The 23,172-nt window shown below is 35.2% G+C and overlaps 1 protein-coding gene across 3 annotated transcripts in view; it reads left to right on the top strand.

Annotated features, from left to right (window-relative positions):
* The window catches only part of CDH10 (cadherin 10), a 155,426-nt gene that overhangs the window by 53,944 nt on the left and 78,310 nt on the right, over positions 1 to 23,172 (top strand). For 2 of the 3 annotated variants that reach the window (XM_003789535.2, XM_023513075.1), the window contains exon 2: positions 4,842 to 5,194. In XM_003789535.2, coding sequence (XP_003789583.1) covers positions 4,964 to 5,194 — 231 coding nt within the window. In that variant the 5' untranslated portion in view covers positions 4,842 to 4,963. Of the gene's footprint in view, positions 1 to 4,841; positions 5,195 to 23,172 lie in introns of those variants that run through there. The other variant, XM_023513074.1, reaches the window with a different exon arrangement.

Here is a 23,172-nt window from a genome sequence, read left to right on the forward strand (position 1 = left end):
AGTATTTAGTATGCACTGACTCATTTTAATTGTATAAACACACCAGAAAAATGTCCCTTTTTTTCTCAATGCTAAAATTTCATTAGACTGTATTAGTTGTATGAAACTCTAAAAGGATTAAAATTTCTATCCATAGAGGCTTGGATTTGGTCTCAGTATTCTTTAGCATTTTCCATTACTGTTATAAATGGAAAATGTTTTTTAAAAGCTAGTACATTAAGATTCTAATCAACATAATCAATTGAGTGAAGAATGACTAATTCCTTTGATTAGCCAAGGATGGATTATAGCTTAATTGATCAGCTGTGATATGTAGAGACTTAATTAGTAATTGAGATGTGCCAAAATACTCATCATATTATATTCTGCTATTCTTGGTTGCCTATATAATAAAATTAACAGCTCACAGAGAAAATATTTGTGATAAGTATTTCAGAAGAAGAATGAACATCCTCTGATTGTAAAAGTGAAATGAGGTTCAATGAGACAAATACAAATAAAAACAGAGTTGATACCATCATCAGGAGAAAAATTAGTAAAGTGTGCGCAGACTTGAATCAAACAAATTATGCAGGTTAAAAAAATTGGAATAAGACATAGAGTATTTAGAAACAAGTTCTTCTGACCGTCATCCTGTGTTTTATCCTCCTATCATTGTGGTAGGCTACAGGTCTGGGCTCTAAAACAGGAAATAAGAAAAGGTCATAGACAAGTTTTGAAGATGATTTTGGGTTTGAGGGAGATCTTCAGGTGTGCTGCTCAGAGCACGTGGTCGAGCTGCCCTGGGGTGGCAGGAGAGCTTGTTAGATAGGCAGAATCTCGTGCCCTACCTCCAACCTGATGAATGAGAACATAGACATTTAAAAAGTGACCAAGGAGCTCTGAATGTGTTTTAAAATTTAAGAAGCACTGGAAAGAAGGAAACAGGGGAATGCAGAAAGCTAGAGGATGGTTTAGTAATTCTTAAACTTTATATGATATTCACATTAAATTACTTTTGAGATTAAAATGAGGAAACTGAGTTTCGAAAGCATTTCCTGAAAATGAATTTAACTGGAGTTGACATAGAATTCACTAATTTTAGCATTTTCATTCAGGGTGCTAGTTCAATTGTAGTCTCAACCCACTTGGTCCCTCTTAATGACAGTTCTGTTCATAAGTACAACAGCTCCTTTATATAATATTTTTAGATTCTAAAGTTTAGATTTTATTGTTCATCATAAATAGTCCAGCATATTCAAAAGACTCTTTCATAAGCATATTAATTACTTAATTAAAGCAACATTTACTGATACACTTATATATCCATAGCAATGTGACGTTGACTCATGATGGAAATTCGGTGAGGTGTAAGCACCTGGAAATCATTCAGTAGTCTATGTTAGTGGGGAAGTAGTTAATATATGTTAGATGTTATCAAGGTTAAATAAAGAATAACTAGACATGTGAAAAAAAAATTCAAAAAATTCTCTGGTTCCAGATACTGAAATAAAGTATTATGTAAAGTTGAGATGCTATTTTCCTGTACTAGACATGTTCAAATGTTTATTGATTTGAGCCTTGGAGAAGAGGGGTGTGGAAAAGTAATTTAGCTAACACCCAGCTGGGGATATTTGAAGAAAGATTGGGGTTAAGAAAACCTGCGAGGAGATAATGTATGATGTTTTCATGAAAGGAAAATCACTTAAAATAATGTGGCACATTGAGTAAGGGAAAAATAAGAGAGCTGAGAGCAACTAGGAAAGAAAGAAAAACAGTGGTGCTACTGACTGACTCTGTAAGAGCTCTATACTTGGTCCAATAGAAATGGCAACCATCTCTGTGTCTGATCACAAAAAGAGAGATTACTTGTGGAATTGATTATAAAGGTGAAATGTTTCAACATAACTAACATACACGCTCTTAGCTGCATAGAACGTAGGAAGAATTAACTGTGGACCAATTAAATGTTGGGATATTTTCATATAATTTTATATTTATTATATAAATGTGTTTACAATATAAATTTATATTTCTCCTAACACGTTTTGCTGTGTTATTATTTGAAATGTTTTTGTTGAATGCTATATAGTTTTACGTAAAATGCATTTTCGTTACCTTCTGTCAGTACCAATAATGCATTTGATGATGAGTTCTTTAGGAAATTTTTCATTAAATCATTGAAACTAGAGTCAGTACAAAGAAAATGATGTCATGCATTATATGGGTCTCAAATTATTTACTAACATTGATAGATATATTTCCCACCTACTCCTTCCCAAAATATTGATGTATAGGATTTTAACATTATGGGTAAGGCTGTAATTTATGGAAGATGATCGTCAATACAGCCTGGAATTGGCTGACAGTTGTTTGTTTGTTTCTTTTTAAATGAAGAAAGAGAAATAAAATGAAGATGGTTGTTGCTATAGTAAGTTTCTTTTGTGGAAGAGAGGGAAAAAAATGCAGTTATACAAACTCTTCTTGCCACTTAGGAAAATACCATTTGATTCTCATACATCAGAAAACGAAAGCAGAAAATATTTAGGTAAATGATCATAGTGCTTGGAATACAATCAATTTGAGTTTCTGTAAATTCAGTGCTTTGGGATATAAGGCCATTTTATTTATCCGGCGATCTCTAAACTCTGAGTATTCCAGAGCATCTTTTAAAGCAATTTATATCGGTCGTGGCGTCTGTCTCCATGGGCTGGGCGGGCTCTACTGTCATTTGATACACTCAAGGGACAAACGGCTTCACCATTCATCTTATTTCTGTGGCATATTTATATTAACCTTCGAATCTTCCTAATAATGAGGAAAAACAAGTAAACAGACAACTAACAGATAATTGCAGATGAAAGCATAAATGTGAATGACAGAGCACTTACAATGCATTGCCATGTTAGAGAGGAAAAACTCGGTTCTTCTGATCACCAAACCACTGTGTACAATGAACGTTTTATCATCTAGTGAAATAAAATCCATCTCTTTTGGAAAACAAAATACAACCTACACAAAAAATTCACATAAAAATGATATCTTAACAGTAACATAAGCAAATAATATAAAAATACCTATGATTTTGAAATGTGCAATTACACAAATAAATACTTGGGCTTAACAATATAGAGGGAGTACTAATAGTAGGGTGACCAGAGGTCCCACTTTTGGTGGGACAGTCCCCCTTTTGAACAATTTGTCCCACGTCCTGCGACGTTTTTAAAAAGTCCCGATTTTTGGAAAGAATGCAGGACCAGGCGGGAGAACAGGAAGGGAATATATGGTTTTCTTGGCTGCCGTGTGGCTATTTCACCAGAATATGAGTTTTATATTATTTTTGTTAATTTTATAATGTTAAACTGTAATAATAACAAATAATCGTTGAGAAGTGATTATGGAGAACTGCTTATCAAAGTTTGCATTGTTGTCAGGCCCTGCCCTGCCCCGCCCCCCGGCCATGTTATCCCGCTTTACAAATGTTAAAATCTGGTCACCCTACTAATAGTCAAGTATTTCGCATCAGCTTATATTTAATTTATTCATTTAAACTGTTTATTGAGCATTTATTATGTGAAAGATTTTGCTACAGGCACTGTGAATGCAGTAGAAAAAAAAGAGAAATATTTCCTTTGTACATGGGATTATAGGATATATACATGATAAGTAAATGAAATATATGTAGAACATATTCAGATATATGAAATATCAAGGAATCGTTCAATGAAAGGTCTGAGAAGAAGACCATCTAGCCAAGTGAATATCTATAAGAAAAGAATTCTAGGCAGAGGGAATAAGTAGAAAGCTCCTGGGTGAGGAAAGGAGCAAGTGATACGTGGTGCCTTGTGAAGCAAGAAGGGCCCTGGGGCTGGAGAGGAGGCAGTTTGGGGGGTTGGTGCAGAATTGAAGTGAAAACAGGTCTGAGAGGGAGGTGGGAAGCATGCCATCAAGGACAGCATTGTTTGGCAGTCTTCGATTTTTACTCAAAATGCAATGAGAAGCCATTGACATATTTCACGCAGGGAAGTGACATGATCTGACATAGTTGAGTAGGATTCCCTTGGGAATTCTGTTGAGAAAGGAGTGACGGGAGGGGCAGTGAGACGGAGGTGTCATGGAGTTCTAGCCCAGGGTAGTGGCAGGAGACGTAGCTAGAGATGGACAGATGGTGTGAGTTTTCCAGGGTAGAGACAACATGATCCCTTCTGCCTACTCGCTGCTATGATTATATTATAAATTACTTCTCTGCACTAGTAATTTTTTTTTCTACTATAGGAAATTCTCTGGGTTCCACAGTTCAACCTGAGAGAGAAAAGAGGAGAGGCCTTCAATAGGAGGCACTCCTGGTTTTTATTTGTTTGTTGTGATTTGTTTTTGCCTTTTACTTTTAACTCTGAGTAGAAATAGGAAGAAACTGTGACATTATTTAAAAAAAATTTTAAATATTATTACATGGCAGAACAGAACGCATGATTCCTGTAGATCATGTATATACTATTTTGTTTTCAAAGTTTTAATTTATGTTAAATCACTCTGGAAAAACTGACATGCAGAATGAACTGCATCTCCACGTTTATCAGCATTAAAATTCCTAAAAACTGTTAAAGTGCCAAAAGAAAAAGAGAAAAGCATAATAGCGTCCCTTTAGAATTTGTCTGAAAGAAATTATCTCTAATTCTCTGCATAAATTGTAGACACGTCTCTAGACCAGTAATGGTTCACAAAACGAATCATAATTTCTGGAAAATTAGAGCAAATAAACATTTTTGTTTGCTGTTATTTTAAAAAGTTACCACTTATTTATAGTGATAGGTAACATTCTTAATGTTGTCTACTGATCATTGTTTGTTTTTGTTTTGAAGCTTTGGAAACTTACACAGAACCTTGATGAAATGTTGGAAACCAGCTGAAAGAATAAAATTCAACCCAGAAAAATAGGACGACTTTCTCTTCCTCCACACTGGGATTTGTCAAGAAGTGAACTATGACAATATATCAATTTTTGCTACTGTTCCTTCTCTGGGTGTGCCTGCCACATTTCTGCTCTCCAGAGATAATGTTCAGAAGGACTCCGGTGCCACAACAAAGAACTTTAAGTACACGGGTATCAAAGAGTGATGGCAAAATTCTGCATCGTCAAAAACGTGGTTGGATGTGGAATCAGTTTTTCTTACTGGAGGAATATACAGGATCCGATTATCAGTATGTGGGCAAGGTAAGTCTGTATGGAAATGGCAATTATTTCCATTCTTTATGTGTTTGGTTTCACTGAGGAAAAAATTGAAATGATCACGTCTATCATTTTTATAAATTGAATTTTCTAACTAGCCCTAGAGCATTTTGGATTATGGGATATAAATTCTAATTTGAAAAATCTGTGGAATGAATAAAACATGACAAATGCAGAAGTTAATTTACTGGAAATAGGGACGGCGCCTGTGGCTCAAAGGAGTAGGGTGCCACCTCATATTCTGGAGGTGGCTGGTTCAAACCCAGCCCTGGGCAAAAACTCCAAAAAAAAAAAAATTACTAGAAATAATTTTGCCAAATAACTGATGGATTAAAGTGGTACTAAAAACTTCAATTTTGGAATTTTTAGCTAGAAAGCCCAGTGATAGTGAGAAAAAATGTAAGTCAATATAGTCCTTTAAATGAGAGTGTGTGTGTGTTTTTCACATTTGTGTTGACTTCAGAGAGGAAGAAAAGACACACCTAAAAGTCACTTCTGGACTAGGTGGCTCACCGCGGTTACCCTAGCAGTTTGGGGCTGAGATGTGAAGATCACTTGTGGCCAAGAGTCTAGACCAGTCTAGGCAACACAAGGAAACATCATCTCTATAAAATGTTTTTTTTTTATTTTTTTCCAGAAAAATAACTGGCCATGGTGGCATTGCCTGTAGTGTCAGCTACATGGGGGGAAGGAGGGAGGCTGAGATAGGAGGACCAACTGAGCCCTACAGTTCGAGGTTGCAGTGAGCTATGATGATGCCACCGCATTCTAGCCTGGGCAACAGAGTGATACCCTGTTTCCTTAAATAAAAATATAAATAACAATTGCTTAATGTTCTGAGGAATGGGAAAATACATGTCATTTTTTTTAAAAAGTGACTAAAGGGCTAAAACATTGTTCAGTTTTAAGATACCTTATTCCAGATTTGAATGTTGTTTACTTTTCTTAAGTCACACAATAGATGCATTTGTATAAAGGAAAATCAAACTGGAAGATTAGCAGGTTAAAAATAGTTTACTGAAGCACAGAATGAGATGGACAGAGGCGTTTTCATTCTATCCTGTTATAAAGTTAGTGAGAAGGAGTTGTGGTTGGGAATGAAATGCGATGTGAAACATGCAAGGAACAGTGAATGCTTTTATATTCTAGGTTAAATTCACATTTTCCTTAGTGATGTCATTTGAATCTAATTAATGCTAGATAATGCCTTAGTCAACTTGAGAACTTAAGATGAAATTAATTTGAATACTGTTATTATTTTTATGGACAGTTTTTAGGAATATATCAAAGAGAGGGGAATTAAACTAACAAGAAAACAGATACAGTTCCGTGAACGTCCATCACATCAACACTATGAAATCAAGGTGGATACATTACCGTGTGGGTGACTTTTACATTAACTCTGACAGCTTCATTCAAAAATCAAATTTGCACAAAAAGTTTTTGTCTTCTAAGAAAAACCATTTTTGAGGGACTACATTTTCATAGAGATGAAAACATTTTGATATGTTTTGTCATACTTAAATCATTTCAGTCTTTCTTAAACATCTGGTAAAATGGGAAAGTTAACATTAAAGTTTAAATACTTTTAATTTAAATACCTTAATACTGACTAGAAAGGGAAGGAAAAGACGCACCGACCTCAGCAATCTCCCTGGAAAACCCCAAATAGCGGACTTCTCACTGGTCTCTTGCTGGAATGCCAGGGAACACATAGTGAAGGTCAATTTCAGGGTTACTCCAACAGGCAACTTTTAGTTTATGAAACTAACCGTGTAAAACATAATAACACAAATCTGAGTTATAGAAACTATAAAGTAAATCGTTCCTCCTGGACATAACAGTTAGTTGGATTATTTTCAGCTATTTCCCTTTAGTTCTTAATGAAGATTTAATAAATGTTGGAAAAATTCAGTAATTGTTGAATTATGTACTCACTAGGGATAGCCAAACTACTTCTAATTTACTTTCTTATATTTTTCTCTTTTAAAAATATCAACACCTTGAACTTAAGAACTATGCTTCATATGTCTATCTCTTAGACAAGAGCTTAATAAATATTTAGCTGATTGAATTAACCTGAGTCACACTGAATTGAATTCCCTCAGCCATCTGGTGCCACTTGGCTCTCGGGCAGAAAAACATAGTCCAGAATTTTAAATCACTATGGACCATTAAAGCTGGTAAACTTAAGATATGTAAACCTGGATATACAATTCTAATTCTCTTCCTCCTTTCTGCTTTATAAAAGCAAATTAGAAAACTTTTTACTGAGCACGGGCACGAGGAATTAATGGAAATGTGTTTACCCGTTTCTTTCTCTATAGACCATGCTGAACTCCCAGAGCCCAGAAAATTGATTAGAAGCTGTTGCTCTCACACTTCTCTTACTCTTAGCAGCCAGTGTCTATTTTTAGCTTATATTTCAAAGGCATTCTGTAGTTTCTGTTGTTTATTCATGTCATGATCTGTGAAACAAATGTTTTGATTTCTTGCCTATAATGTAATATTGTATTAATTACTTATTTGTATCATACTGTATTAATTATTTATATAATGAAAAATCTTACTTTAGGTATAAACGTATAGAGTTGTATATGCCAAAAAGGCAACATTCAACATGCACTCTTTAAATAAACATATCGTGAATACAAGTGGAGGCAACGATATATTTTCATCTTGAAATATAAAATACTTACAATCTGCTGCATATTGCCTCTACTATTATTTATAATTAATTTTACTGCATAGTCAATTCTTACCTTCAAAAAAATTTCCTCCAGGTTTTACCTCTTCTACCGTGGGTATATGATGTGAATGCGTAGTGTCCCAGTGCCTGTAGGTGGGTGTGGCCGTGGGTGTAATGTGTGTTCCTATCATCAGACCCGCGGGAGAGAGGCCGCTGTACGGGGAATGTTTTGGGAGCTGAGAGTAGGGAGCAGTGAGGGAACTACACTGGTGGGATGAGGGCAACACTAGAAACCACATGTGTGGAGAGGGAGAAAATTAAAAGAATACCCAAAGTATTTTTAATAAGATCCTAGAAGAAATGGATGCATGTAACAGCTCGGATGAAAACCCATTATAGCTTATGAAGTTAAAGCAGAGGGAAAACTCATGATTGCTCTTAGGTTTAAAGCAGGGGGAAGCTTAAGAAAACAAGTAACTGGCAATCAGAACACCTAGGATGTGATATTGTTTCTGCCACTGTTTCTCCCCCCCCATGGTAAAGTGGCTTCATTTTCTCATCTAAGAAATCAAAGAGCATGATAATGTCAGTGACTCTCTCTCTCTCTCTCTCTCTATATATATATATATATATATATATGTATATATATAATATTCATTTTTAATATCATTATATTATAAATGTGAAGTATATGTTAAAACCCATTTAGAAAAAAAAAGAAGAAGAAATAGAGAGAGAGAAACAGAGAAACAAAACTCAGTGGCTACATTGTCACTGCTATGATTCTTTTATTCAATTATGAAACAAAGTCCTCCATAATGAACTGAAAGCATTTCTTTGCTCAACTCTCAATACTGAGAAGCATTTTCCTTTTCCTCTAAATCATTAAGTCAAATATGTTGTAAACGAAAATATATCTAGCATGAGGTCTTCTTTTCTTTTCCATGAGCTAATCTACTCTGACATTTGAGACATGTCTACACACAGAAATTTATAGGACTATATGGAAATATCTTACCTATTTGCTCCCCTCTCTTCATCATCTTTTCCAAGCAAGGGATTCTAATGTTGAAATTCAAAAAGTCTACTTTTGAGCTATGTTCCCTTTATAACCTTCTGTGCAAAAGTTTCCAAATTTGAGATTAGAGAAACACAATGATTGTAAACTTATTTTTCATTAGTTTAGTATTTTTTTTACATGAAGTTTCGGATCATAGTTTCCTCTCGCTTGATCCAGCTACATAGTACAAATAATTTCAAATTTCTCGTCTTTCATAAATTCACATCTGAAAGAAATAAAGACATCAGAGTTCATATCTGAAATTCCTTTTCATTGTAATGAATATACAGTTCTAAGCTAATTACTAATTTTGTTTATTGCACAAACTTTGTCTGCATTTTATGTAATAATTAATCTTAGTGGACTAAAATCATGTTAAAAATAAACTTTTATTAAATTCAGAAATTGAAAAAAGTCCCCAAACACTAAAAGAATGAATAACATAAGGGGTAATCATAAATTTAATTCTAGTATAGGAAAAAAAGCATAATTATCTATATACATTTTAATAATTGTAGTACTTGTCTACATTTCCTTTACATGATTAAAAAAAAACCCCAATGACATTATTAGATATTTGGGGGACCTCCAGGCCATCCCAAAGTAACAATACCTCATTAACAAACTTCTCTAAATAGAATATATTTGGCATATAAATTCGTCAATTTTTGTTGCTGAGTCTTGTCTAGTTATCAATTGTTTAGCATTTTTTAAAACAGGAACCATCTTCAGTTATTTCTCAACTTTTATCCCTTCGCCTTGAAGAACTGATGTCTTCAGAGCACTAGAACAATAAAGATTGCTTTCCAGTGTAGCAGATTGAGACTCCTGTTGGTATTTATAGTTTTTTTTTTTTTTTCCTCTGACAGTTCCCTCAGATTTCCTTCTAACCATGACCCCCAATAAGCTACGTCAGCCCCGATAGCCTCTCAGGGTTTTATTCTTCCATCAATACACATAACCCAGGAAGAACGCTCATCTTTCATGTCAAGTAGCCAATAGAAACATCCTTCCTTCTCGTAACACGCTTCTTCAACTTTGAAACAGCTGCTTTTGTTTACATAGTCACTTGACTTTTAAATATTTTAATTCACACTTTCTGACTCTAAACTCTCCCATAGTTGAAAATGATGGAATGAGTCATATATTTTGACAGTCTGTCTCACCCTGTACCTTCAGTACTTCCTCATTTGCTTACATCTCCTGAATGAGTATGATGAGCTTAAAATAGGCTGAGTGAGTGGTTCCAAATCTATGTCTGGAGGAATTTTTGGAATTTGTAACTTGGTGTGTGTGAGAGGAGGGCGAGGCTACTGCCTTAAGTTGGTACAGGCCTGAGACACTGCTGAACATCTACCATGTGTGGGACTGGCTCCCGCAGAATTTTTCAGTTCTAAATATCAATAGTGCTGAGATCAAAAACCCTGCCCAACACCTTCTTAGGTTTTTAGAGTCCCCTGCCTTTTCCTAAATGACTCATCTTAATTTTATTTCATGGGTACTTCCTTCGGAATGTGTTCTCAAGTTTCTTCCCTTCAGGGAGGGTTTTACCGTTGTTTTGTTCTCACAGCTTAGACTTCCATGGAAACCTGCCCCTGTTTTGTCTTAAGATATACACGTATGTGGTACCAGCCTCGGGACCATCCTTTGTTGGGTTTTTTGCAGTTTTTGTCCCGGGGCCAGGTTCAAACCCACCACCTCCGGTATATGGGGCCAGTCCCCTGCTCCTTTGAGCCACAGGTGCCACAGCATCCTTTGTATTTTTGTGAGCTCTAAATGCCCACTCGGAATGAAGTATTGATTCATTATCTAAATGGATACCTAGAGGACTTTCTAAGTACTCCTCTCATATTAAGTATACAGAGTTGAAAATATAACTTCTCTAATCACAAAATGTCTGCCTTTGGGAGAGAGAATAAATGATAAAGAAGGGTGACAGGAAGGCATCAGCCTTTTTGTCTAAGGGATAGCCCAGACCCCAAAACTAAGAATAAAACAGTAGAGGCCAGTCACCCATATTCCATTTGTGAAGCCCTTGTAAATAAAGATGATATGACAATTTGAGGAGTTGTGTTAAATGAAACAATGCTACTGAATGTTAAGACTTAGGAAGTCAAAAATCATACTTTCAGTTTTTGTCTGTTTATTTCTTTGGAAGATTTTTTAGATGTTCAATACTTCATAAAGAGTAACAATTAATAATTTCCAGAGAAAGGATCAACCAGAAAATGTAAACAAGTGATCCATGGGAGAACAACTCAAATTTAACCATCAGCAAGGCCTGTAAATAGCAATTGTGACTACCATATTGGCCTTGTCATTTTTATCCTTAATAATAGGAGTGCAGTCAAGGCAAACCTGGCCACAGATGAAGGTGGGGTAGTTGGAACGAAGAGAAGGGGCTGTCCTGACCCCCATCCCTGCAGATTTCATAGGGCGAAAGAGATTTCAAGTGCCCAGTGTTTGTGTTATATAACAGTTCAATAATGGAAAATGCTCTCTTAGACATTTTAATAACTGATAAGAGACTGTTGTTGAGGCTGAAAATTATCAGGTAACTTTTATCTTATTTTCTGATGATGCAAGCACAACAGAAAGGACTGACATACAATGCATCTAGCTGCTCCCTGAACCCAGGCCTGCTGTTAGTGATGGGATGGGGGAGTCAAGACACAGTTACTTTCTATATGAGCCCTGTCAGTTGTGGCCATAAAACGCAGGGAGTATGAACAAGATAAATGCAGTAGGTAATTATAGTTAGAACAAGTTCTGGAAGAGAATAAACCAGGGTGATGTGATAGACATTGGCAGAAACTTTTTTTGCAGTTGATTTTGAGTCTCTTCCTGATAAGGGAACATTTGGAAATATCCAAAATTTATTTTCCTGATATGAATAGACCACACAAATATAGAAAACCTGCATTAGGGTCAGCAGGGAGTGGCTGTAAGAGGTAAATAAAAGCATTTTTGAGTGGGTGTATGTCCTGCAGAACCCTGATAATGTTATCTGGGCAGAACATATCTTTATTTCTAATTCTCAAAATATATACCACGTATGTGAGTCTCAATGCAACAATATTTTCGCTGGCTGTTATAGAGAGAAAAGGTACTTACATCTTCAAAGCTCACTAGAACATTTTCACAAGATGTAGTATTCAGGAAGATGTTGAGTGCATAAATTCTGCACTCAAAATTTTTCATCATAAATTCTGAAAAACTTTATTTGAAAATATTGAAATGGAAAGGTTTAAATCTACAACTTAAGTAATCATTTCAAGAATACAGAACGTTGAAATTCTATAGTCACTTAAAAATGAAGATTATGTGAAAATTGAGTCAATGACTTTCAGCAAAAGCTTGCGAGAAGTCTCTGTAAATGAAAATGCATTAAATATCACATAGATTTTCTCTGCAAAAAAGTATCTCAATAGAATTTATCAATTACAGGTGCATGTATAATAGCAGTGAAGTATGAGTAATTATTATTATGGTATTATGAATTCCTACTAGAATCCTCTCATTTTCTTTCTTAGGAGCAATATATAATGATATGTTCAGTTACATTTTGTACACACTATTCTGAATAACGTTCTTCAAAATAAAGAAAATGAAGAAGAGGGAGGTGTGCTACCGTGATTGTTCATCAATGTGTCATCCTTGTTATATGTTCATGTATTTAAATTCTCAGTTGTTTCCTATGAGCCCATAAATAGGAAAGAGCATTTGAATACATATCCTAAAGCAAATTCCTAAATATTCATTTAATGTATTTTAACTTCTACATCATTTTATTAAACAGCATTGACTATTTTATTGTTTTCTTATCACTCTTATTATGTTTCTTATTTTGCAGTCATGTTTCACAATGCCTGGTAATGTTAACTAAGAATGAAAATAAAGAAAAGTTGTATTTTAGATTAAAATGGAGAAGAGGGAGGAGTAACTTTTTTGGAAAGTAAAATACCTACAAACCTTTGGTTCTCTCCTTAGAGTCCTAATTCAAAATAGGCAAATTTATGTAAATTTCATATTCTCTTTTTGGCAAAATATTTCACTAATTTCATATTTAAAATGTTTTATGCATTTATAGGTTACATGAAGCTATTAGATTTATGACTTCAAATTAAAATGTTAAATCCTAGCTCAGGATTAGAATTATATTATCGAGTAGGAAATGGAGCTACTGTATGTATACTAAATGTGTACTGAATGTATACTATTGTATCAATTATTCTAAAGAAAATTTCATAGTTAACTCCTGGTTAGCTAATACTTAATCACCATATATTTAGAAATCAGTAGTATCACTTCCAAACATATAAAAACATCTTGAGATCCCTACTTTTTTGTCTTGTTTTGTTTTTTTGAATTTTCCTTGACACTCCCCATTGCTATTCACAAACCAGCATTGTAGGCTTTGCACCAAATCTAATCTGTGTGTGTCTGATTCACCTGAATCTGTCGTTTCATCAAAGCAGAAGTATGGAGTTGTGAATTATGAGTGGAAACTGAGCTTCTGTACCTGTGGTAGTTGAGCTTTGGAAAGGACACAGTAAAGAGAAACAGCAAAGATAAAGGACTTTGCCTTCATTTATGTTTATTCTTCAAGGCAGAGAACACCCAAGAAGAAATGAGTGCCTTTAGTGGGCGGCGGGGACTAGGGAAGGGTGCACTAGGACTCTCTAACAAAAAGAAGAAAACAGCTACAAAGACCTGATGACTATTGTGTTGGGTGATGCAAATGCATCAAGGAGATAGGTGGAGCCATTTAGAGAGAAGAGCAGAGCCAAACGGGAGTCATTCCAATAATCTGAGGCTAATGAGAGTCGGATGGATTTGCTTTAGCCTGGAAGTAGCATTCTGTCAGTTACTCAAAGGCATATTATTAAGATGAAATAACTGAAGAGGGAGATAAATTTGAAATGAGGAAGAGTTACAGATGTGATCCTATAATGTGGACAGAAAGAGAGGATGGGAATGTGAACTTCAAATGCGCTCGCCATTTTGTTAAAAATCAGAATTAAAAAATCAGTGGTAAAATGATAACCAGCATTATTCATAATCACTAAATAAGAAGGCATGCTAATTTAAATTACCAATAAGAAAAAATCTAAAAACACTTCTTACTACCAATATTTGACATTTTTCTGAAAGCAAAATAGTATTGTAAACAGTACCACAAAGATTACTTTGTCAGAAATAATGAGATATATAATATTCTGAAACCTTGACGTATCTTGATTATGATATCTATAAATTATATTTTGCTATTTTACTTAATATTCCAATAACCTCCTGAATTAATTTCAATTATCTCTCATTTACAAGTAGGAAAAAGTATATCTCTGTTGTCCATTAAGTTTTCTGGTGATACTAATCAAGGAAGTTTGAGGGATGGGATTCTAACCCTGACATACAACTTCAGAGACTATAGTAATTCAACATTACACTTCATTGTAGCATTATTATTGATAGCATTCTCATTAATATTATGTGAGAATACCACACCAAATTAATTAAGCAGTGCTATTATATATAAAAAAGCTGATTTTCTTTTCTGCTTGAGTATAGAATTAACATTGCATAGGTAACAGGAATACTGTAACTATTTTATAGAAAACTCCAATTAATTTATGTACCCATTATGTGTTTATTAGTTAATTTATATTTGGATCCACACTGCAAACACTTTTTTTTTGTTTTTTTTGAGACAGAGTCTTACTGTGTTGCCCTCAGTCTAGTGCTGTGGCATCACAGCTCACTGATCACAGCAACCTCAAACTCTTGGGCTTAAGAGATTCTCTTGCCTCAGTCTCCTGTAGCTGAGACTATAGGCGCCTGTCACAACATCTGACTATTTTTTTTGTTGTAGTTGTCATTGTTGTTTAGCAAACCTGGGCTGGGTTCGAACCCACCAGCCCCAGTGTATGTGGCCGGTGCCTTAGCCACTGAGCTACAGGCACCAAGCCGACAACGCATACGCTTCTTAAAAGGAAAAAGATGGATACAGATAAAACTAATATTCCCACCATGAGCCTTGGGCACACATCATTCTGTACCTAAAATAGTCCTCACATTTTCTAGTGTTATTGTTTATATTCCAAGAAAAATTCTAGATCTGTGTAAACATATGTGTGTGATCTCATTTTACAAACAAGGCAGTGTACATCATGAAACATTAATATAACCCCCCCCTTTTTTTTTTTTTTTTGAGACACAGTCTTGCTCCCAGGTCCAGGCTAGAGTTCAATGACATCATCAGAGCTCACTGAGCTCACTCAGTCTTCCAAGTAGCAGGGACTATAGGTGCTCACCCAGTTAATTTTTGCACTTTTTTGTAGAGATGGAGTTTCACTATTGCTCAGACTTGTCCAGAAATACAGCTTCAAGAGATCCTCTCGCCTCAGCTCCCGAAGTTTTAAGATTACAGGACTGAGCCACTGTGCCCAGCCTAATCTGTGTTGTTGTTGCTTTGTCTTTCTTTTCTTTTCTTTTCTTTTTTTTTTTTTTAACTCAAAAATATAACCTAGGGATCATTTCTTTTCAATACATAAAGATATTTTTCATTTTTCCCCTGGTAGCTGAATAGAATTCTTTCTAATTGCCTTACCATAATTTGTTTTACCAATTTTACTTGGGAAGGAAATTTAGTTTTTTTAAACATTTTGCTAATATAGCAGGATGGCAGGTGCTGTTTCACACAGTGCTGGTAAATCTTTAGGACATGTGATTGTAAGTGAAATGCTGAAGCAGTGTCTTGAAAAATTTTAGACTTCAATAGAGACTGCTAAATTAGCCCCCAGGGATGCTGCTTCAACTTGTACCAACAGCAATCTACAAAGGCAACAGTTTCTCTACAACTATATCAGATCTCTGTATTATTATAATGTTTATTTTTAATCTCCTATATGAAAATACTTATGAGCGAGATTTTATTTCTCTTATTATTGAGTATAAGTATTCTTCATATATATAAATCATTTTGCATTTTATTTATTTATTTGAGACAGAGTCTCACTCTTTCGCCCTGGGTAGAATGTTGTGGCATCATAGCTCACAGCAACCTCCAACTCTTGGGCACAGGTGATCCTTTTGCCTCACCTCCTCAGTAACTGAGACACAGACTCCTGGCACATCTCTCAGCTAGTTTATTCAAATTTCATTAGAGATGAGTTCTGCAGACACAGCCTCCTATCACAAAGTCTGGCTAATTTTGTCAATTTTTAGTAGAGGTGGGGTCTGGCTCTTGCTCTGGCTAGTCTCATACTCCTGAGCTCAGGAGATCCACTCACCTCAGCCTCCCTAAGTGATAGGATTAACAGGCATGAGCCACTACCCCTGGCTATTTTGCATTTTTAAAAAGTGTTTATATCCTTTATTAACATGTTATTTTTTTCCTTTTTATCTATAAATCCTCCAAATTAAATGGCCTTTAATCATTTTTAATTCTTAAATATAGTGCATACTGACATTTGCAAAACCCCCCACATACATGCACTTCAGTACATACATCAAGTGGAGTAACCACGTCTCAGTCCAAGCAATGGAAAATTTCTAGCCCCTAAGAATCTATCTCTGTGGCATATTAATAGCAACCTCATTTTTCCTTCCTACAGGTGACAATAAGCTTTATTCTGTGATAATAATGTCTGAAATTCTTTACAGTTTACACTTCAGGAATGTAGACTTCCAAATAAAATACTAGAAATTTGCCTGTTGCTAGAATTAATGAGTATAATCAGAGTTCAGATATTCTTTTGTCTTTCTTCCTTTGACAATGTTGTTGTGTGGAGCATATTTTTATATGCATCTCTTTGAATTTGGTTATACATCCTATCACTAGTAAATATATGACATTGCCCCCTCCCTTGGCTTTGATTATTACTAATAATGCTTCTATGAACATTACCTCCTGATACTTACGTATATTATCTTGAAAGTACATAAAATTGGGAGGAAATCTATAATGTGTGCATAACTTTAATTGTCCCACAATGGCCATATTAACTTCCTGTAATTTACCTAACACATACTTCCACCAGTGGTATATGTGTTCCTGTTACGAATTGTTATCAACCAAACTTCATAATTTTTGAATTTAAAAAAAAGGTGGTTTTAATTTATGTTCCCTTAAATAACAGGATTCTTTCATCTTAATTAAGCTGCTTTTCAAGTGTTTTGCAAATTTTTCTACAGCTTATCTGTTCCTTTCTTAGAGATTGCATCATTCCAAAATCCGTAACAGGTGTGGAGCACTGGTTACATTCCCTCTAGGTCACCAGGTCATGTCACTGAATAGAAGACAAACATCCTGTATTCATGGAGCTCATATTTTCATTGAGAAATGTAGGGAATTAAGAACACATGTAAGAAATATATTTCTGGTTATTGGTGTGTTAGAAGATGATAAGTATTATCAGAAAAAAAGAGCTAAAGCAAGGTGAGTGTGGGGCAGAGCAGGGGAGTGTGGGGCAGAGCAGGGGAGTGTGGGGCAGAGCAGGGGAGTGTGAGACAGAGCAGGGGAGTGTGGGGCAGAGCAGGGGAGTGTGGGGCAGAGCAGGGGAGCAGAAGCAGATGCTTCTTCATGAAGTGGTACTTGAGCACTTGAGGTGTCTTGAGGGAAATAGAAAAGGCAGCCAATTTTCAATGAGATATCATTCCTATGAAGAAAAAGTAGATTATTCAAATGCTCTAAATTGGGATATTCCGGTGAATATTTCAGGAAAGCAAAGAGGTGAATGTGGCCAGAGCAAACAGAGCAAGTGGAAGGTCGTGCAGGAAGAGGACAAGAGGGTAAGGCAGAGGGGGGAGGTAATGCCTGTGGCTCAAAGGAGTAGGGCGCTGGCCCCATAGGCCCAAGGTGGCAGGTTCAAACCCAGCCCCGGCCAAAAACTGCAAAAAAAAGGAAGGTAATGGGGTTCCAGAAACTGTAGGGTGGGGTAGACAGAATAATGGCTCTGGGAGAGGACCATGTCCTAATCCCCAGGGTGATGGACATGTCACTTTGAAGGGCAGAAGAGATACTCAGATGTGATTAAACTAGAGATGTTGGTGTGGGGGAAAGTAGCGTGGAGGGTACGGAGGATCCCAGATCACTGTGAGAGTGAAGCAAGAGTGTCAGTATCAGTGTCAGAGAAGATGGACATGGCCTTGGAACCTGGGCTGGAATTGTGTCAGGTGAAGATGGACACAGAGGCCACAACCCGAGAAATGCAGACAGCTGGAAAAGGAAAGTTTCTGAAGCCTCTAGAAGGAGTGGAACCATAGTAGTTCCTCGATTTTAGACTTAAGATCTTTAGAACTATAATAAAATTAATTTGTCTTGTTTTATTCCCTGAGTGTGTGGTGACTTGTACCAACCATAAGAAGCTCATACATGTGTTATAGGGTCTTGCATGAATCCTGACTCTTAATGTAAAATAAATGGGATGGTATTATAAAATGTTTAAGCAGAAGATTATGTTTTAAAATTCTCACTCTGGCTTCTGGCTTGAAGTTGATACAATAGATATTTTTTGAGTATTATACTGCATACAAGAAATATTAGACAGTGTTGTTATGGATAACGCTAAAGGGTTTTAACCTGATCAGCTAGAAAAATAATTTTTTGCATTAGGAGAAAGAACTAGATTTCAACTTTGGGTATTATAAAATAAATGGAGTGTTGAGTTCTAAACGGGGACTTCTTAGGCATCATCAGCACACAGATGGTATTTAATGTCATGGAACTAGATGAAACACACACACACAAAATATGAGTAGAGAGAGCAAAGAGGGAGTAGGTCTGTTTTCAGGGGAAAACTCACATTAAGACCTGTGCAGGGTGATAGAGGGTGTGGGGAGAAGAAGAAAAAAACAATAAATGAAAGAGAATAAATATCCCATGAGCTAGAGAACAACTAAACACTTGAGGTGCCTCAGAAGATAATAAAGAACATACACAGAGAAAAGAATGTGTCAGCGTCGTCAAAGGATGCCACTGAGTCACCTGTGCTGAGAATTTTGAATTGACTGTCAGCTTCACTTCCAAGGAGATGATAGGTACAATCGATGTTTTTCATTTCAGTGATCTGCATCTGGAACTCTTATCACAGCGGATTTAAAGGGGGAATACAGAGAGAAAATTGGAGGCAGTACCGGCAGGCACAAGTTAGAGTCTGACTAGAAAGAAGCAAAGCCAGGCAACAGTGTCTGGTGGGCACAGTGTTAGTGCCCAAGAGAAAAATACCTCTTTAACTTGTTCCCTGCATTGTTAAAGACCCCAATGCAAAATCGACTAGAAGATAGGATGGAGAAAATGCTTACTTTGTTCTTAATTTCTAAGAAACTGTTTAGCATTTTACTATCATTTAGGAAGTATGGTCCATGCCAGAGGCTCAAGGGCGGCACCTGTGGCTCAAAGAAGTAGGGCCCCGGCCCCATATACCAGAGGTGGGGTGTTCAAAACTGGCCCCAGCCAAAAACTGCCAAAAAATAAATAAATAAATTAGGAAGTATGTGTACCTTAAGGTTATTTTTAAAGGTATCTTTATCAGCATAAGGAATTGTCTTTTCGTTCCAGTGCTTAAGTTTTTTACTTTTTTTTTTTTTTTTTTTTTGCAGTTTTTGGCAGGGCCTGGGTTTGAACCCACCACCTCCAGCATATGGGGCCGGCACCTTATTTCTTTGAGCCACAGGCGCCACCCAAGTTTTTTACTTATTAATGAACATGAAATATTTTTAACTTTATGCCTCTATTGAGATGTTTATTCCTCTTTTATAATTAATCTCAGTAATTACCTTAAATTACTTTTATTTTAACTGAATTTGAAGATCTGGTGAAAGTCCACAGTGATAATGACAATTATATTTCTTTCTATGACTGTCTTCTATGTGCCTATGTTTTGTTTAAAATTTCTGATGTGATAAAATTGCTTATTCTTATATTTCACCCTATAAACGTCTTTTATTTCACTGTTTTAATTTGATTTATGTATCAGTCTTATACTACCCAAAAATGAAATAGGCAGTACCATCATGTTTTCTATTTTCTTACATAATATATGTGAAATGGAATTATTGTTTTATACATTTTGTATAGAATTTACTAAAGATACTCTATGGAATCCCAGTTTTGTAGTGGGGAAATGGGAGTCATTGACCTGGTTTCCTTAATGGTTACAAGAATACTTAAGTTCTCTTTCCTTCTTGCCTTAGTTTTAATAAACTCATTTTGGGCATTCACTAAGTATTAATTGTAACAAACCATTAATGCAGAAAAGAATCCCCAAGAAGATTATAAACAAGACCAAAACATGGTAAATGCTTGAGGTGGTGGAAACACCTGTTAGCTGAATTGAACATTACATATTATTTACAAGTATCAAAATATTTGTCTGCATCTCATAAATATGTACAATTGTTATATGTCAAGTACAAATAAAAGAGAAAAATAAAACCTAAAAATTTTTTTTACATGAACTATTTTATTTCCGAATAGTTTTAGTTTTGTAGAAAAGTCTCAGGGGAGTAGAAAGAGGTCCTATAGAAATGACACTCAGTTTCCCTGTTATTAACACTTCAGTATAATTGTCACGAGTAATGAGCCAATGCATTACTATGAGCTGAACTCCATGTTTTATTGGGATTTCATCATATCTTCACTAATGTTTTCTGTTTAGAATCCCACCAGGAAACCAATTGCATCTTGATAGTTTTTCTTATGGACAGACTATGGTCATGGGCTTTGGGGAAGGAAAACACAGAGGTGAAGTGTATGGTCATGTGTTTTCAATATTCTTTCTCCGGATCATGTTTGTCTTGAAACGATGGCTCAAGTCTTCACTTTCTTTAATCCTCTGTTTGGAAAGTGTTCACTGAGCATAGCCCATGTTTAAGAAACTGAGAGTCTATTCTCTAACTCTGTGAGGGTAACATCTAAAACATTATTTAAAATTCTTTGTATAGGAGATTTGTCTCTTCTCTTTATTTATTTAGGCACTTAATTGTATTCACATGGACCCATGGACATTTATTTTTTACTTTGGCTTATAATCTAACAATACTTGGCTCACCTTGTTGCTCACATTAATCCACCTTTGGCCATTGGAAACTGTACTCTAGAGTTCTTTGTTTGTTTGTTTTCTTTTTTCTTTTTTTAACATTCCTTTACCTTCTGGAAGAAGATATTCCAGTCTCATCTTGTGTGAGCCAGTTGGAATCAGATATTTCACAAAGAAGATAGCTTTCAAAGAGCAAGATATTGAGGAGGTCTAACTTTCCAGCATTTAAGAAAAATTATATCATAATCCTGAAAAGCACATGGTTCTGAGTTGAAACAAAAAGAAAAATAATCCAATATAATGAAAGAAATTCTAGACAAGTGTATAAAATGCTATGACTGTATTTTGATGCAGTAGACATCAGGAACAACTCAGTAATGGAAAAGGCATTCTAATTTTACTTGCTATGGGAACTACGGGATAACAATCTAGAAAACGTTATTATAGTTTATAGCCAATATAATTGAGGAAATGCATATGACAGATCATCAAGAAAACCAAATTATCTCTCGACATGAGAAAAACAAATATCCTGAAATAATTAAAGTTGCAAAATTAAGTAAAAAATGTTATTGGCAAGTCCATAAGAAACAGATATGTGGGAATGATACCTCTGTGATTTGATTCAAATTAATGGGAATCAATATTTCAGGCCATAGGTAACAAACAGTAAATTTTTATATCATGGATCTGATAATTACATTTTGAACAATTTAAAAGTTAACTCAAAGAGAATAAAATAATGTTTATAGCTATATTATTTATAAAATAAACAAAATGGAAATCTATCCAAACTCTCAACATCAGGAAAGTACTAAACAATCAATATATCCAAACATAATATAATACTTGCATAGGTCTTAAAAATAGATGTACAAATTCCAAAAACACAGGGTAAATATTATCAGAAAAGCATATTTCCATCACTCAAAATAACATTATAAAATAAAGTATGCTGTCTTTACTTTTAATTGAACACATGTGCATGCATTTTTTTTTTTTTTTGAGCATTTACGGTGGACTAGATGCTAAAGGAAATAGAATAATCAGTCATATGTAGTCCTGGCCTTCAAAACACTTGTACTTTGACATAATTCCAAAACATTTAAAAACAATATAAATAGAAGCAGATGGTCAGTAAGTTTATTTTTAGGTAAAATACATAAATATATAAATTTGTGAAAAGATAGTAGCAATTGATTACTTTATGCATCTTGTAAACATCTGAAAATATTTCTGTTCCTTCCCTTATGGCAATAAAGATAGTGGTCTCTAAGACACAAGAAACTAAAGAGATTAAAAACAACATTTTTTTCTCAGCCTTCTGCCTTGAGGTGTAAGTACACAGAAAAAGCCAGGCTGAGGCTGAAGCTGTTGTGAGTCTGGGAAGACAGGTGGCTGGTATTCACAGGATGGAGTATATGAGAGAGAACTCCATGGATGTTCACAGGGTTCACCTCAGTTAGTCAGCACGTGTGAAAATTACCTGAGACTGGGGAAAGAACCCCAGAAAGGGATTAGAGGAAACAGCGCCTCGTGTTCATAATGTACTGGGTGTACGGCTCATTCTCTTCAGCCAGACAGAAATACCTCAAGATTTATGGTTAATTATACTTGTCCCTGCATAAGTCCACAAGTCACCCGTGTAACCAAAAACCTTTAAATCTCTCAAGATGTAATAAAAAAATATATAGAAGGAATAGGTTCTAGCATTCGATAAACCAGTTGGTTGACTATAGTTAATATTAGTTAATTATAGAATTCTAAATAGCTAAAAGAGAAGATTTGGGATGTTTTCAAGAAATTTCAAGATACAACGGATGTATGGAGATGATGGCAAGGATTGATCGATTCCGACCATTATGATCCAATCATTACATATTTTATAAAAATATCAAAATATTACATATATTCCATAAATATGTGCTCATATATCAATAAAAAGTGGCATCTAGTTAAAAAATTAACATTTATGGATTTTGATTACACATGAAAAACTTGACCATTGGGAGGGAACAGTAACTCAAGAGCTACTACTCCATATCTACAAGGAAAAATAATAATCTTAAACAAGTAAGATTTAATGTACAAATAGTTCTAAAACAAAGCCCAAGGGTATTTATAGTAATTCAAAAATACCCAGCATTGCAAAATAAATATTTTATGTGTGTCC

Source organism: Otolemur garnettii, unplaced genomic scaffold (genome assembly GCF_000181295.1).
Source record: "Otolemur garnettii isolate 467f Iridium unplaced genomic scaffold, OtoGar3 scaffold00033, whole genome shotgun sequence".
NCBI classification, from domain to species: Eukaryota; Metazoa; Chordata; class Mammalia; order Primates; family Galagidae; genus Otolemur; species Otolemur garnettii.